Source organism: Lactuca sativa, chromosome 4 (assembly GCF_002870075.4).
Source record: "Lactuca sativa cultivar Salinas chromosome 4, Lsat_Salinas_v11, whole genome shotgun sequence".
Classification (NCBI taxonomy): Eukaryota; Viridiplantae; Streptophyta; class Magnoliopsida; order Asterales; family Asteraceae; genus Lactuca; species Lactuca sativa.
The window spans coordinates 7,565,309-7,583,064 of record NC_056626.2 but is presented as its reverse complement, the minus strand read 5'-3'; the positions used below and the strand labels follow the sequence as shown (position 1 = coordinate 7,583,064).

At 39.6% G+C, this 17,756-nt stretch overlaps 1 protein-coding gene across 2 annotated transcripts; it reads right to left on the bottom strand.

Moving 5' to 3' along the window:
* Positions 1-1,596: 1,596 nt before the first annotated feature.
* Positions 1,597-2,378, bottom strand: LOC111882389 (formin-like protein 14). Of its 2 annotated transcripts, none has more exons than XM_023878750.2 (2): positions 2,217-2,378; positions 1,597-2,131 (listed from the first exon to the last, which is right to left on the bottom strand). In XM_023878750.2, exons 1-2 carry the CDS (start codon positions 2,323-2,325, stop codon positions 1,830-1,832), a joined length of 411 nt encoding a protein of 136 aa, XP_023734518.1. In that variant the 5' UTR covers positions 2,326-2,378; the 3' UTR covers positions 1,597-1,829. The 2 variants fall into 2 exon arrangements, with proteins under 2 accessions (XP_023734518.1, XP_023734517.1); XM_023878749.2 differs by having other exon boundaries at positions 1,597-2,143; positions 2,217-2,376.
* Between the last annotated feature and the right edge of the window lie 15,378 nt (positions 2,379-17,756).

Genomic DNA, 17,756 nt, shown 5'->3' with positions numbered 1-17,756 from the left:
TTACAAAAATGCCACAAAACATCCTAACCCTTTATAATTTTGATCTAGCGGTCCTTGTTTGGTTCTTGGGTTCTCGAGAAAGTATATATATATATATATATATATATATATATATATATATATATATATATATATATATATATATATATATATATATATATATATATATATATAGGAAAAAGTTCAATAGAGAACCATTATTATTTAAGGAACCAAGGAACCAATCAAAAGCATCGGAATTTAAAGCGATCAACGGCAAAAGAAAGGGTTGTAAAGTTTTATAATGGACGCACATGTACCAAATTATAACTAAAACTCACTTCCTTTTTTTCATTTAAAATTTTTTTAGGCCAAGTTTTTTATCGAAAAAAAATCCGAGTATACCGTTGTTCACGATTTTTCGTCCTCTTTCCATAGAGATCCATGATGATATATAAAAAACGAACTTTTTTTCAGAAAAAACCCACTTAATTTTCTTATTTTTTTCAATATTTAAACTTTTTTTATAAAAAAAAAACTAATTATACCAAAAATATTAATTTTTTGTACTCTATTAATAAACATTAACACCGATTAACAAAAAACCTCGAAAAGTGTGGACTTACACTGTGAATCTAAACTGTATATATTTCAATTTTTAACATTCACAATATGAAAAAACTCGAACAGTTCAGATTCACATTGTGAATCTGAGAAGGTTCACGAAAAAAAAAAAAAAAAAAAAAAAAAAAAAAAAAAAAACCTCCATCAGTGTAGATTCACATTGTGAATCTAAACTGTAAATATTTCAAATTTTAACATTCACAATGTGTAAAAGCTTCGCTCAGTTCAGATTCACACTGTGAATCTGATTTATTATTATAGACACTATGAATCTGAGGAGGTCCACAATGTGAATCTGAACAGGTTTACAATATGAATTTGAACAAGTTCACAATGTGAATCTGAACTGAAATATCATTTTTTTTTAATATGAATATGAATCTATGTTTAAAAAGTACAAAAAATATGAATTTTGATATATATTTATTAATATTTTTTATAAAAAATAGACCTTAACTTTTTTCATTAAAGAAAATGAAATGAGTTTTTTTTGAAAAAAAAAAGTTCGTTTTTTATATATTATCATGGATCTTTATGGAAAGATGACGAAAAATCATGAACAACGGTATATTCGATTGTTTTTTTTTTTTTGATAAAAAACATGACTTAAAAAAATTTTAAACAAAAAAAATGGTGGGTTTTTTTGTAAAGGCGGATTTTTTGGCATAATCCGGTGTATGCGCGTCTAATGTAAAAGTATATATTTATTTTCTTGGCCGTTGATCGTTATGATTTCCGATGCTCTCGATTGGTTCCTTGGTTAATTATGGTTCTCTATTGAACTCCACCCTATATATATATATATATATATATATATATATATATATATATATATATATATATATATATATATATATATATATATATATATATATATATATATATATATATATTGAAATTGTTATAACTAGATACTTAAATAAATTTGATACTTTTTACTAAATAACTATATAAATTTGAAAATTAACTTACTCTGTTCCAAAAAAAAAAAAGTTATAAATAGAAATTTTTAAGACAAACCTTCAATGATATTACATTTTACACGTTTCTAATTAAAAAACACGATTACTTGAAAAAAAAAATGATTTTCTAGCAGAACCTCTTATTTAATAACTAGTATTCTATAAACTTATTATAATACAGATTTTTAAATGGTAAAATCTGAAAATATGTTTCCAAAATAAAAATTATTTTCTTCAAAAGGAAACGCGGTGCAGATGACGCAGTCAGGCAGGCGGTGGTGGAGCGATTTTACAGTTCGAAGTTCGTCCTTGCACCGCCGGCGGCGGCGGCGGTGGTGGCGGTGGTGGCGGTGAAAGAAAAATACGGAAATTCCGAGGTCGACTTAGCTTTGGTGCCGGAGGTGCCCTCTTGGGTACCGTGCGTAAATTTGGAGCTGTGCTCCGCATCTGTGTCGTTGATGGTGGCGGAGGTGGATCAGAGAACATATAATGCGGAGCTCCACTTAACTTAGGTGCCGGTGGTGGTGGCAGCTTTCTAAGCTTCCTCCTACCAGAAACTACAGTTCCTGTAGAAAATTCTGGATTCATCGTTGAAGTCTGATCTAAATCAATGGAAACTACGGAATTAAGTATTGGAAGCAATAGATTTACCTGGATCTGGTTCAATTAATGAAGCAGAGTTTGCTTGAAGAAGATGATCAAGTACCAGAATCAGAAGCAGTAGAGCTACTCGTTTTGCGTATAAGGCATTCATAGCCATAGCTGGAGCCTTGTCCCCTTGACCTTGGTTTTGATTTGTTGGGATATATAAAGTACTTTATACTTTCATATATAGTGAATAAATATCCGAAGAATTAATTCTTGTGGGGCAATGTCACGCTACCCTAGAGATAAATTCTTAAATGGTAAAATATTTTGTTAATTTTTCCATGACACCTCTACTTTAATTCGTCAATTTACAACGTCACAAATTCCAAATTCCTTGTAAATGCATGATATATATTAAGTAGTATAAATTTATCGTTTGAAAAAAAGTTCATAAATATTTGAAGAGACTCATCAATCTAATAAAAATATTAAGTAAATGTCTATAAAAGAGTTAATGACCTATTAGGATAATAAGGTTTTAATTTTGTCTATGTGGCTAAAGTTTTTTGTATATATATTACATCAATATGGTTGTTACAATATGTAACAACCATATTGATGTAATATAGTAATATGTATAAAAAAAACCTAAAGACTTAATGTAAAGAAAACTTTATTACTCTTTTAGATCATTAACCTTTAGAAGCTTTTAGAATAATCACATAAATGGACCTTGTGATTTACAAAAAATTATAAATCATTTTATTTTAGTAAGAAATTTCGTAAAATCTGAAATTTGATTAAGTTTTTAAAAATATAGTCAACATCTTTTGAAAGTAATTGGTCCATAATAAATTATACATTCACACAATAAATATCAATTATATTTGAACCTAACACTTTAAGAGTAATATTTATAAATGGTCCATGTGGTTTTCAAAAATATCAAATTTAGTTATGAACATTTTTCGATTTTATTGAAGGTTTTTGTGGTTTCAATTTTTATGGTGATATACCATTTTCCTCCTTCTCCGGTGGTTGTTCCTCTCACCCTTCTTTCCAACTACAATTCTTGTTCCTTAATGCTTATTTACATTTCCCCCAACTAAAATATAGATTTGTTGATAGCAGTAGCAGAAAAGATGATGTCGTAAAAAGAAGGGAATTGAGGGATTATGGCTTTATAGAAACAATTAGGTTTTCATGCTTTTATTTTTTTTTTTTTTTTTTTTTGATTTGGTATTGCTAACGTCATTTTCATTTTCACGTTGGTTCCGAAACGAATGAAAAGCAGGCACCATTAATCCTAATTAACCCTTATTTCCCTCTGAAAAGCAAATCACCACAGGTCAGTTTAATTTTGATTTTTTTTGTTAGCTAGGGTTTTTGTTGATCATTCCTATCTCGAACTGCGTTGTTTGTTAGTTGTGACGAAGTTGTTTTGCGTAGATCCCATCTCGCAATGACGTCATCTCAATGTGTTTATGCAAATTTTACAATTTAATTTAGTTCAAAATAATTTAATCCAATTAACAGCTATTAGATTCGCGAACCTAACTATTTACGACTTTGTTTGACCACCTCCGCGACCTTTAATAATTAAGATGCAATTAGGCAAAGAGCACCGGTGGTGTATATAATTAATCAAACTTAGTTGCTTCCTAAATCAAGTTGACTTTATTTATTTAGTGGTTTGGTACTTTCAAATAACAAAAACCCCAAACCAGAAGGTTACACTACTAGACAAGATTTGAGGGTTTACCATAAGGAAAATTAAATAAACTAACCTAATTTTTATGGCACAAGATGATTTATTTTTTTTAAGTAACCATCTAGTTTAGAACACTGAGTTCAAGAGATCCGGACATCCGAATGGTGAATCTGGCTCGTTACTAAGGTCGCCTCTATATATAGGCATAACTTTTCGAAATTTAGGTTCAAAATCATATTTCGGACATAAAGCATTGTCAACTTCCGACGTTTCGAGTTTTTCTATGTTTTAATGTATTTTTTTTTTTTTTTTTTACGTTTTTGTGTTTAATTTTATATATATTTCCTAGATATGACTTGGTCAAATATAATAACTTTTATTTGTTAACTTTAAAAAATATATTATATTTAAGTTTGCCTATGTTACAAAATAATTTTTTTAACGTTTATATACTTAATTTTATGGATGTTTCCTACGTATGATTTGAGTCACGTATAATAACTTTCGTTCTTTAACTAAGAAAAAATTAATTTTTACGTGTTTATTTTTGTGTATGTATCGTATAAATTCAAGGTGTCAGCTTTCGACGTAATCAACATAAATTTAGATTTTTTGTACATTATTTTTTTAAAAACCCTTACTTGTTTTTTCTATGTACGTATCAGTATAAATTCGAGTTCGTTTACGTTTCGACATAATTTTTTCTATGTTTTCGAGCATATTTTTATGTACAAAAAAATAAGCATGTAAATTAAAACAAAAAAGAAAACACAAAAAAGAAATTACGTCGAAACGTAGACGAACTCAAATTTGTACCGATATGTACATAAAAAACAAGTATTTTTTTTAATTAATGAACGAAAGTTCTAAATTTACGTGAAAACGTTGATCACATTAAATGTATACCACCACATATATAAAAATAAACATGTTAGCAAAAATGACACACTAAGAGATGAAAACTAATAGTATTAGCAAAAATAATCACTCATGCAAGTTTTGGAAAACCACAAGCACCAAATTTATTTAAAAAATAGCAACAACTGAGTTTGTGACATTTGATAAATCATATGGACCATTTATGTAATTTTGTCTTTTGTTTTTTTGATGATTATTTGATCCGAAACATGTCTAAAAGGCGGTGTAATTTTTTGCCGGGTTTGAGATTGCTTATTTAAGATACTTATTAGTTTATTGTCATTTGATACCATTGATAATGAATTTTGAGTGTTTGGATAAATTAAGATTAGAAGTTCTTATTGACTTAAATAATGAATTTTTGATAAGTTCATGTTCCAACTTGTCTAAATTAGTTTATGGCTTGTTTAAACTTTTAAAAACTCTAGGGTTTAGAATTTAAATATTTCAACATTAAATATTTTTAATTAAAATTTAAATTCCAAAATTTGAGGACAAGTTTTGAAACTTTTTAAAACCTTCTAGATCAAATTAAAATAATTTAAGTAATCAAATAATATGTCATTATCTAAATTTGACTTAATTCAATTTATGGCAAGATAATTCACATCAAAATACAAATAATTATCTTTATCATATAAACTAATAATTATCTTAAAGTTTGACAATTATCTACTAATTGGATGAGGATAATCATTACCAAATAATAAAAATATTAGTCAAAAACGTTTTTGGTAATTATCCCAACCCAATTTTAGTCAAAATCCCGAAAAATCAGCCAACAGACCCACCGACTCGTCGATTCACAAACTGTACTCGTCGAGTTCATCATGGGTACTCGATGAGTTCATCATACATAAGCAGTTTTTCGACTTTTTCAGCTTTAAACAATTTAGCTATACATCAAATACAATAGAAGAACGACCTAATCTCTGATACCACTGATGGGTTTTGAGCATAACAACAATCCTATGGTGCACATGCAAACCCAAAAGCTTTGGATCTAATTTTTCTAATTGAACATGCAATAATCATCCAAAGCTTATAAACCCTAATCTAGCATGCTTATTTCGAAATTGACATGATAAACAAGTTAGAATGATACCTTTCTTTGTAGCTTGAAGATCTTCAACCTTTGAGAGCTTTAGTATCACAAGTGTAATACCTCTAATCGATCACAAACACCAAGAAGCAAGTTGGAGAATATGAGAGAGAGAGAGAGAGAGAGACAGAGACAGAGGCTCAAAATCGGCTCTAAGATCTTTCTAGGGTTTCTTGTAGCCGAAAATATGATGCCAAGGGGTTCCTTATATAGCTGAAGAATTGGGGTTTCAGTCAAAGACATAATCCGGTTGTTTAGGCTCTAAGAAGCCCATAAGATCCTTCCAGAATCCTTATCATGGACGAAGTCCTTATGGGCTATCCATAAGATTTCGTCCACCCCTATCCATAGGGATCCTCAGCCTATTTTGCAATTATCACATAATTACAATATCAGTCCCCTTAATTTAATAAATCTCTTTTGACCACAAAATTAATTCTAAATTAATTCTTGACCAATATCAATTAAATAATATGATTTCTCTTTTAATATATTATTCTTATAATATATTAATAAATCATAATTAACCTCTTTCTCCATAATTCATCCAGTTAAGTTGCTTTGTGAAGGCAACCCAAAAGGATCATGCTATTATCGGGTCAAGTACATACCAATTATAGTTATGGGCTTAGACACCTAATCCAACAAGATTGGCCTTATATGTACGATGCTTTGTAGTATTGGGGTTATTGGATGCTATTCTGGAATGGAAATATGTGACATCCCCATTTTCACGGCCAGAAAAGACCGATTTTTGTTTATGCTTTATAAAAATCAGAGTACTTCTTTTCATAAAAATGTTGCGGAATTTGTTCCCATAAAAATACGATAAATACGTTATCAAAACATTTTCGAAGCAACGTATTTTATTCATTTTAAAACGTTTGGGATGTCATTGTCAATACAGGAACATAAGCATAAACGGAACTTACATTTATTTACACTAGTGATCTACATCTCTTTAATCTCTCAGTGTAATGTCACTTCATATCGACACCTGTGATATAAATAAACTGAGTGGGTCAGGTTGGGAAACCTGGTGAGTACATAGGGTTTTCAACCCACAATAATATAATTATTATATTTAATCATCAAACAGTTAACCCAATTACCCATCCCCATTATCTTCTTTATTCTTAAGGATCTACCCTAAGAATCAGCTATTTCTTGTTCATTCATTCCTAAGAAGTATCCTAAGGAATAGGTATGAATTCCATCGTTGTAAATAACACATCTGTCAGGCACAACTGCTAGTTCTGTCACTTAGGCGCAGCTGCCAAAATTGTGACTGTAACAGCCCGGATTTCCAGGTATCTTTTATGCTTATGTTTTTGGTGTTTTGTGAGGGGAATCGGCGAGTTGGAGCTCAGACTCGCTGAGTAGGATCGCGGTTCTGGACGCGGGTTCGCGCCTGAACTCGGCGAGTCCAGGGTATGGACTCGGCGAGTCCGCGCTGTTTAATGAAACCCTAATTTCTCGGGTTTGGGACCTATTTAAAGGGCCTTAAGGCCGTCATTTGTACCCACCAGCCCCCTGAGTGAAACCCTAGCGAGTTTGAGTGTTTGGAGCAAAGCAAGGAGCCATTATTGACCTTGGAAGTGTTACATTGCAAGGAAAAGGAAGCAATAGCTAAGGGAAATCAAGAGGAGCCACTTCCTGAAGATTTGAGGTCCAGAACATCACATTTGAGGTACTACCTTCGAGCTATTCTCTGTTATGTTGATGTTTATATTGATTTAAGGCTTATTGAGCCCTTTTGTGGCTAGATCTAGTGCTTCCTTGGTCCCTTTAGTGACTTAGGTTCTGGATCTGGACCCTTGGAGGTCCAGAGTGTCCCTTTGTCCCAACTTTTTATAGATCCATGGGGGTTTTGGATTGGGATCTTTATGCTTAAGGTCAAAACTCCATTTATGAGTCATGGAATGTGTTATGAGCACCAAGACATGAACTTTACATGATGAATAAGCTTAGGAGGCCAGATCTATGAATTGTTGGAGTGGATCTGACCTCAGAAGCAAGTTTGAGTTGATGCATGGCATGGACTCGCCGAGTCTGAAGAACAGACTCGGCGAGTAGCATGAAGATTGTCATTGACCACTCAGTGAGTGGTCCTGCTGAGTTATGGGTTGACTCAGCGAGTCTGGGGGAGTCAGGGAGGGTTACCAGGTGGTCTGAGTCGAACTGGAACTCGCCGAGTTGTTCTTGAGACTCGGCCAGTTGAGTCGGGGTGGCCCCACGATTCATACCAGGTGGAACTCGTCGAGTCAGGGGAGTACTCGACGTCTCAAAAAGGGAATCCTAGAGAGTTGGTGAAAACGCTTAGACTCGCCGAGTCGCTCTAGTGCACTCGCCGAGTCCGGTCAAAGTTGACCATTGACCATTGACCATTGACCAGAGTTGACCAAGTGTTGACTTATAGGGGCAGTCAACCTTAGTGGTAAAAGTGTTAATCGGATACATATGATGTTATAGGAGGATTATAGCTCGGAGGATCGAGCATGAGTGATTTCTAGGATTCGCGAGTTATCGAGATACTCGAGGTGAGTCTTCTCACTATACTATACCCGGAAGGGTTGATTGTGTGACCGGAAGGTCGGATATGATATGAGATATATGTGTTATATGTGATAAGTTAATTGTTATATGTGCCATGTATGATAAGCTTGATATGGGCCGGAAGGCATTATGTTATGGGCCGGAAGGCGAATATGTTATGGGCGGGAAGGCGTTGTAATGTGGACCGTAAGGTTGGCGTGGGTAGGACCGGAAGGTCTACCTAGTCGGGACGGAAGTCCCCTGAGACACATGGACCGGAAGGTCAGGGCCTGGAAAGGCGTATGTGCGTAGGTTGTATTTTGGGGAACTCACTAAGCAGTTATGCTTACAGATTTTGTGATATGTGTTTCAGGTACTAGCGAGGACCGTGGGAAGGCGCCGGCGTGATCTGTACACACTGATGGAAGATTTATGATCTTGGGATTTATATGATTATATTATGACATGATACATTGGATCTTGATAACTTATGTGATGGAAATATATTTTAAGAAATGAAAATTTTGTTTTAAATTTTCCGTTGTTACAAGTTGGTATCAGAGCCTTGGTTTGAGCGATTCGGGTACACCTTCGGGCGTAACTGAACTCAAACCGAGGATTTGAGAAAATCTTTCAAAAACAAAAGCATAAATTTTTTATAAAGGATTTTGTGGTAACCAAGGATGAAGCAGTGTGTACGATCAGCCAGCGCCCGAACGGTAAAATCCCCAAAATACCCTTACAATATGTGTTATGAGATATGATATGATATGAAATGCATGCTAGAAGACTAGGTATTCATATTAGGACTAGAGTGGCCTGATTTGTGATGCCTTAGTCTAGGGGAAATCTGTTGCTATGAGATGCTGCGAGAGCGAGCGGATAGCTAGTGCATGGCAAGAATAGAGTACTCATGATCCGGGGTTTGGGGAGGAGGACTTGGGGTGAATGCTGATGCGGTGAAGTCGGTAGTATTGGGCCCATACCACCGAAGACACCAGGTCAGTGGACAACCCAAGTAAGAATCCCTGGGTATCGGAGATTGAGTAGGGTTGAGTTATCGAGTGCGATTATGCTCGATAGAGTCTCTGATATTTCTATGTTGAATTTCAGAGGCATCATGGTCGGACCACGCCACAGACCTAGTACGAGCAGTGTGAGTGACGAGGAGATTCGTCAGATGATTCATGAGGAGGTGGCTGCAGCAATCCGGGCTGAGATTCCAGAGATGTTTGGGTCTATTAAGACCACTCTGATGGAGACATTTGATGAGCGGTACGCCGCGTTGACTGAGGCTGCAGCCGCTGCAGCTACCGCAGCTGTGGCCGCTGCCAGACCACAGGGAGGTGACTCGTTGCTATTTCGGGAGTTCAGCAACACGAAGCCACCTGAGTTTGACGGGACGCAGGATCCGATCGCTGCGATGAGATGGATTGCTGATATCGAGGGATGCTTCTACACTTGTTCATGTCCGGAGCATCTGACGGTACGGTTCGCCTTGAACCAGCTCCGCCTGGGAGCAAAGGATTGGTGGAAGTTCGTGACGGCGAACTTCACTCTGGCAGAGGTTTCAGCTGTGACATGGGAGAGGTTTACCACTATGTTCATAGACGAGTACGTTCCCCCGGTGGAGAGGGAACGGTTGGTTTAGGAGTTCTTGACCCTCAAGCAGGGTAATGATTCTGTCATGGTGATCACGTGGAAGTTTCATGAGAGGGCGATGTTCTGCCCCGGGCAGGTGTCCATGGAGCAGGCTCAGATGAGCCGGTATTTGGGTGTGTTGAGGAGGGATATCCGGGAGTTCGTATCGAACTCGACATCTCAGACTTTTGCTGAGCTTCAGGCGAATGCTAGGAAGCGCGAGATCGAGTTGGAGACCCAGGCCAGGGAGGAGGCCGAGTCTCAACGGGTGGATCGGCGGCCGGCTCAGTCTCAGCCGGCAGCCAAGCGGACTAAGTCCGTCGATTCGAGGACAGGAGGTCAGAAGGGCCGCACTTGCGGAAAGTGCGGCAAGGGACACGAGGGGATATGTCGATCAGGTGCTTACTACAAGTGTGGCAAGGAGGGGCACATTGCTAGGGATTGCCCCAAGGGGTTTATGGTTTGCTTTCATTGCAACCAGACCGGCCATCGGAAGGCCGAGTGCCCTCAGCTTCTACAGGGATCCGCACCTGCTGCTAGGGCTGCTGAGACTCGACCAGTGAAGGCCGAGGCCCCGAGGGCTCGCGGGAGAGCGTTCTAGTTGACTGCAGAGGAGGTCCGCGCGGCGCCTGATGTTGTGGCTGGTATGTATTCTTTCATGTATTTATTATTCTTTTATGAGATGTTGTGCTTATGTCATGTTATGCGTATGTACTTTTCTTGTGAATTCTGTACCTGCTTTAGTATTATTTGACTCGGGTGCGAGTCGGTCTTTCGTATCTCTGGCTTTTAGTCAGCATCTCGGTATTGATCGGGAAGTGATGAGTCGACCTTTGAGGGTTTCCATAGCTGATGAGAAAGTGATATATGCCGCAAACATGATTCGAGGATGTGTGCTCGAGATTTTCGGTGTCAAATTCCCTATAGACTTATTTCCTATAGCGATGGGGGATGTCTGCGTTATCGTGGGCATGGACTGGTTGAGTAAGTTTAGGGCAGTTATTGACTGCGAGGGACAGCGGGTGACGATTCGAGACCCTAGTGGGGGAGTGCTTACGGTGCATGGCGAGAGGACCCGGTGTGGGTCGGCGTTTTGTTCGGCTGCCAGGGCGAGGCAGAGTTTGCAGCAGGGCTGCAAAGGATTCATAGCCTACGTGACGGATACTCGAGTGGCCGCGGGGAGGCCTAATTCGGTTGATGACGTTGCTGTTGTACGCGAGTTTTCGGGTGTGTTCCCCGAAGAGTTACCAGGTGTGCCTCCGGAAAGGCAAGTGGAGTTCCGTATTGATTTAGTTCCGAGAGCGGCACCCATCACCAAGGCGCCTTATCGTCTCGCTCCACCGGAAATGCAGGAGTTATCCTCGCAGCTTCAGGAGCTGTTGGGGAAGGGTTTTATCCGACCGAGTAACTCACCTTGGGGAGCGCCGATTTTGTTCGTCAAGAAAAAGGATGGTTCACACCGAATGTGTATCGATTACCGGGAGTTGAACAAGTAGACGGTTAAGAACCGGTATCCGTTACCTAGGATCGACGATCTGTTCGATCAGGTGCAGGGGGCATCTTGGTTCTCCAAGATAGACTTGAGGTCGGGTTATCATCAGATGAGGGTTCGAGATGAAGATACTCAGAAGACTGCTTTCAGAACTCGTTATGGACACTATGAGTTTGTGGTGATGCCTTTTGGGCTCACCAATGCCCCAGCTGCGTTCATGGATCTCATGAACAGGGTGTGCAGGCCGATGCTGGATCGGTCGGTGATCATATTCATTGATGATATTCTGGTATATTCGAGGTCTAGGGAGCAGCACGAGGAACATTTGAGGGAGATTCTTGGAGTTCTGAGATCGGAGAGGCTATATGCCAAATTCTCCAAGTGTGATTTCTGGTTACGAGAGGTCCAGTTCCTAGGGCACCTCGTTAACCAAAAAGGGATTTTGGTCGATCCGGCCAAGATAGAGGCGGTGATGAGATAGGAAGTGCCGAGATCGCCCACCGAGATCAGGAGCTTTCTGGGTTTGGCTGGATATTATCGCAGGTTTATCAAGGATTTCTCCAAGATCGCCATGCCACTTACTAGGATGACCCAAAAGCGTGTTGCATATTCGTGGGGACCAGAGCAGCAGTCCTCATTCGAGACCCTTCGTCAGAAATTGTGCGAGGCTCCGGTGCTTGCACTCCCGGAAGGGATGGAGGATTTTGTGGTGTACTGTGATGCCTCTATATCGGGATTAGGGGCGGTGCTTATGCAGAGGGGGCATGTGATAGCGTATGCTTCGAGGCAGTTGAAGCCTCATGAGTCGAGATATCCCACCCATGACCTGGAATTGGGGGTTGTGGTGTTTGCCCTCAAGATCTGGCGGCATTATCTTTATGAGGTTCGGTGTACCATCTACACGGACCACAAGAGTCTGAAGTACTTGATGGATCAGCCAAACCTGAATATGCAACAGAGGAGATGGTTGGATGTGGTGAAGGATTACGATTGTGAGATCCTGTACCACCCGGGTAAGGCTAATGTGGTAGCCGACGCGTTGAGCTGTAGGGCGGAAAGCGCCCCGATCCGAGATATTTGTATGAGGTTGACGGTGATGACCCCGATTTTAGATGCCATTCGTGGGGCACAGACCGAGGTTGTGCAACCTGAGATGCAGAAGAGGGAACGGGTTGTTGGTTTGGTATCAGGATTCGTTACGGATGGTCGAGGGCTTATGACATTTCAGGGGCGTATCTGGGTGCCGTTTGTGGGAGGAACGCGTACCACTTTGATGGAGGAAGCTCATCGGTTAAAATTTTCGATCCATCCGGGGGCTACAAAGATGTATTTGGATTTGAGAAAGGAGTATTGGTGGCCCTGTATGAAGAGGGACGTCACGTGGTTTGTTGAGAGGTGCTTGACCTGCCGTAGGGTTAAGGCCGAGCACCAGAGGCCGCATGGAAAGTTGCAGCCATTGGAGGTTCCCGAGTGGAAGTGGGAACATATCACCATGGATTTCATCACCAAATTGCCAAGGACTGCCAGAGGAGTTGATGCAATTTGGGTGATTGTGGACAGGTTGACGAAGAGCGCTCACTTCCTTGCCATTAGTGAGAGTTCTTCAGCAGAGAAATTGGCGGAGGTGTATGTGAGGGAAGTGGTATCTCGGCATGGGGTGCCGATCTCGATTGTTTCAGACCGTGATGTGCGTTTCACTTCCAGATTCTGGAAGAAATTTCATGAGGAGTTGGGTACTAGACTGCATTTTAGTACCGCATATCATCCGCAGACAGACGGTCAGAGTGAGCGGACGATTCAGACGCTTGAGGACATGCTTCGAGCATGTGTGTTGGATTTTGGGGGTAGCTGGGATGCGTATTTACCCTTGGCAGAGTTTTCCTACAACAACAGCCATCATTCGAGCATTGGTATGCCACCCTTTGAGCTGTTGTATGGGAGGAGATGTCGGACCCCCATTTGTTGGGGAGAGGTTGGGCAGAGAGTGATGGGCAGTATAGAGATCGTGCTTCAGACGGCAGAGCAAATTCAACAGGTTAGACAGAGGTTGTTGACCGCTCAGAGCCGACAGAAGAGTTATGCAGACAGACGCCGGTCCGAGCTTGAGTTTCAGGTCGGCGACTTTGTTCTCCTGAAGGTCTCTCCTTGGAAAGGAGTGATTTGCCAGCAGAGTTGGGGCAGATTCACGACACTCTTCATGTGTCGCAGCTGAGGAAGTGTATAGCCGATGAGTCGGCAGTGGTTCCATTAGAGGATATTCAGGTGGATGCGAGCCTGATTTATGCCGAGAGACCAGTGGCCATCAGAGATCAGAAAATCAAGGTTCTGAGGAACAAGGAGGTACCCCTGGTGTTGTTTCAGTGCCAACACCGGAAGGGATCAGAGATGACCTGGGAGCCGGAGCGTGAGATGCGTGAGCAGCATCCGGAGCTATTTTCAAAGCGAGACTTCGAGGACGAAATCTAGTTCTAGTGGGGGAGAGTTGTAACAGCCCGGATTTCCAGGTATCTTTTATGCTTATGTTTTTGGTGTTTTGTGAGGGGACTCGGCGAGTTGGAGCTCAGACTCGCCGAGTAGGATCGCGGTTCTGGACGCGGGTTCGCGCCTGGACTCGGCGAGTCCAGGGTATAGACTCGGCGAGTCCGCGCTGTTTAATGAAACCCTAATTTCTCGGGTTTGGGACCTATTTAAAGGGACTTAAGGCCATCATTTGTACCCACCAGCCCCCTGAGTGAAACCCTAGCGAGTTTGAGCGTTTGGAGCAAAGCAAGGAGACATTATTGACCTTGGAAGTGTTACATTGCAAGGAAAAGGAAGCAATAGCTAAGGGAAATCAAGAGGATCCACTTCCTGAAGATTTGAGGTCCAGAACATCACATTTGAGGTACTACCTTCGAGCTATTCTATGTTGTGTTGATGTTTATATTGATTTAAGGCTTATTGAGCCCTTTTGTGGCTAGATCTAGTGCTTCCTTGGTCCCTTTAGTGACTTAGGTTCTGGATCTGGACCCTTGGAGGTCCAGAGTGTCGTATGTGCGTAGGTTGTATTTTGGGGAACTCACTAAGCAGTTATGCTTACAGATTTTGTGATATGTGTTTTAGGTACTAGCGATGACCGTGGGAAGGCGCCGGCGTGATCTGTACACACTGATGGAAGATTTATGATCTTGGGATTTATATGAATGTATTATGACATGATACATTGGATCTTGATGACTTATGTGATGGAAATATATTTTAAGAAATGAAAATTTTGTTTTAAATTTTCCGTTGTTACAGTGACATTCAATATGGGGCGCATTTGCCGGAATAGTCCTTTTAGGCGCATCTGTCGGGGTCATGAGGTTCTCTATTAGGCGCTTCTGCCAGTAGAGTCCTTTAGGCGCATTTGCCAGGGTTTTATTGACAGTATCGTTTTCGAGAGTCCACTCGCAATACATATCAATGTGTTTTGAGAGTACACCGGTGAACACATCGTTCAGAACACCTACAGGTTGCGAGCCTACTAGTGTTCCACTGAACTGTCTAGAATAGTCTGTGGTTATCATCCATACTCTGCTGAATGACAGGGCCATCATTTGGGAAAAAGGCTTCTCACATCGTCCACCTCTCACCCTCACCTCACGGTCTATTTCACCTCTCAACTCATCCAACTCATATTTCATCTATTACATCTACCCATGTCTTACCCCAACATTTTCGTAGATATATAATACATATACAGTTTAAATCATTAAAAACGTGTATAAAATCGTTCATCCAGCATAGACAGCAAGTACTCAGTTAATATGCACACATAGCACGTAATTTATATAAAATACTTCATATCTATGTGTAAGATGAAAGGGACCATGCCCTCACTTGATTAGGTGGTGACTCGGTACTTGAACAACACTTCATTATCTCAAAACAATTTTTTTCCTTGACCAAAACCTAGTATCAATGCCACTAGAGTTTAGTTTTAACGTTAATCGCGACAAATTAATAGTCTAGCTATTATTACTATTATATAAGCGTTAAATAACACTCAATATAACTCATAATAATAGCCCAAATAATTATTTTAAGGTCCTAATAATGTTACTATAATTAAATAAAAGCTATATTAAATATAATATAGGCGTAACTCACTTACAGCGGGTTTTTATTAAAAACCAGGCTTCGCTGGAGCAGCGTTTCCGAGCCGAAAGTTTTTCTTCTCGGAGCCGTCGGGCGCTCCGGGGCTTTCTTCTCGTGATAGGGAGATTCCCTAGACTTGGGAGGGGTTTAGGGAGGTTAGAGAGAAGTTAGAGAGAAAAAGAAAGGTTTGAAGGTGTGAAGAAAATATGAGGAGTTCACCCTTGTATTTATAGGAGTTTTATAGTAAAGTAGTCTCTAAGCTTCATCCGTAACTTTTGCATACGAGCTCCGTTTTTTTCTGTCTTTTGAATTTTGAGTTCCTATTATGAGATCTTCAACTTTCATTTAGACCTCGTTGGCTAATTCTCATTCTATCTCGGATTTACAAAAGTGTATCGAATTCGCTGCGCTCGAAAAGTAGAGACTAAGCTTCGTCCATAACTTTCGCATACGAGCTCCATTTTTGTCTGTCTTTTTACCGTTGAGTTCTTATTAATGAGATCTTCAACTCTCATTTAAACCTCATTGGCTAATTCTCATTCTATCTCGGATTTACAAAACTGTATCGAATTTGCCGCGCTCGAAAAGTAGGGACTAAGCTTCGTCCATAACTTTCGCATACGAGCTCTATTATCGACGTTTTTTATACCCACGCATTGGTATTTACGAGTACTACAACTTTCATTTAGATCCCGTCGGCTAATTCTCACTCTATCTCAGATTTACAAAACTGTATCGAATTCGCAACGCTCGAAGAGTAGAGACTAAGCTTCGTCCATATCTTTCGCATACGAGCTCCGTTTTCGACTGTCTTTTTATCGTTTAACTCCTATTAACAATATCTTCATTTATCGTTTAGATTATTTTGGCTAAAAATCGACTGATCCAAAATTCAAATTTCGGGCTGTGCACTGCTATGCTAAATCTTAGAAAAATCATAACTTCCTCATACGAAGTCAGATTTGGATGTTCTTTTGATGCACACTATTGGTTTAACATATACTACAACTTTTGTTTAGATCGCTAAGGCTAAATCTCGCTCTATCGTAAATTCACTATTTACGCCTCCCGGTATCGTGTCGGTTCCGTCGCGAAACTTCGACGGGTCATAACTTCTTCGTTATAACTCGGATTTCGACGCTCTTTATATGTGTGGAAACATTGTAACATGTACTAAAACTTGGTTGAGATTATTTATTCTTAATAATCTTTTGTCGATAAGTCGTTTTCGACCCCTATTGCCTCTAAATTGACTAGCCCGGATCTACGGGCGTTACAAAATATCTATTGGTATCAGTATCTGCTAAGTGTATGATTTAAAAATTATATACTGTTAGGATCTTATAGACCTCACATAATTGTTTTGGCTTTATTTCCTGTTCCATGATTGGTTGTGGTCCTAGGGTAGTGTCGTTTATTCGACAGTCTATTTGATCCTGTTCTGTGTATAATTTGCATGTATAAGGCAACCGACAGTAAGGGTGGAAATTTCTAGCATGAGTTGTGGTACATGGGTTAAATGTCCTATGATCGTATTGTGGATTGGAGTGTTACTGCACGAATGTTGCTTGCTTTGTGCTTTGTGGAACTCTTAGGTAATGAGAGTTAGCTACTAAGTGAATATGATTGTATTTATGAGGTGTATGACTAACATTATGAGGAGTTCTTCAGCAGCTGATGGTAGGGTGAGGTCGGGAACCTAGGAGAGCCTAGGAAGTGCTTCAATGGGTTTTGTTGTGTTGTTTAATGAGGCTTGGGTGCATTGGTGTAAGAATGTGACTTAGAGGATTCGGGATGATTCTTGAGGAAAGTATGGATAGGTGTGGAAGGTAATATTGGGCCCGTACTACTGAAAACACATGATCCATACTCGAATCGGGGAGAGTCTTGGAGAATCTAAGAAGCTTGTGGGAAGAGGATTCTTGAGTATGATCTGATCATTTGCATGTCGTATTTCAGTTTGGTGATGAACACCCAAGAAGGAGGTTCCAGATTCTGCTCAGGTGCAGGTACTGAGTCGATTAGCAAGCAGATGCGGGAATTCATCTCATCGGAGATTACTCGTGGTATTTTAGAGTAGACTCA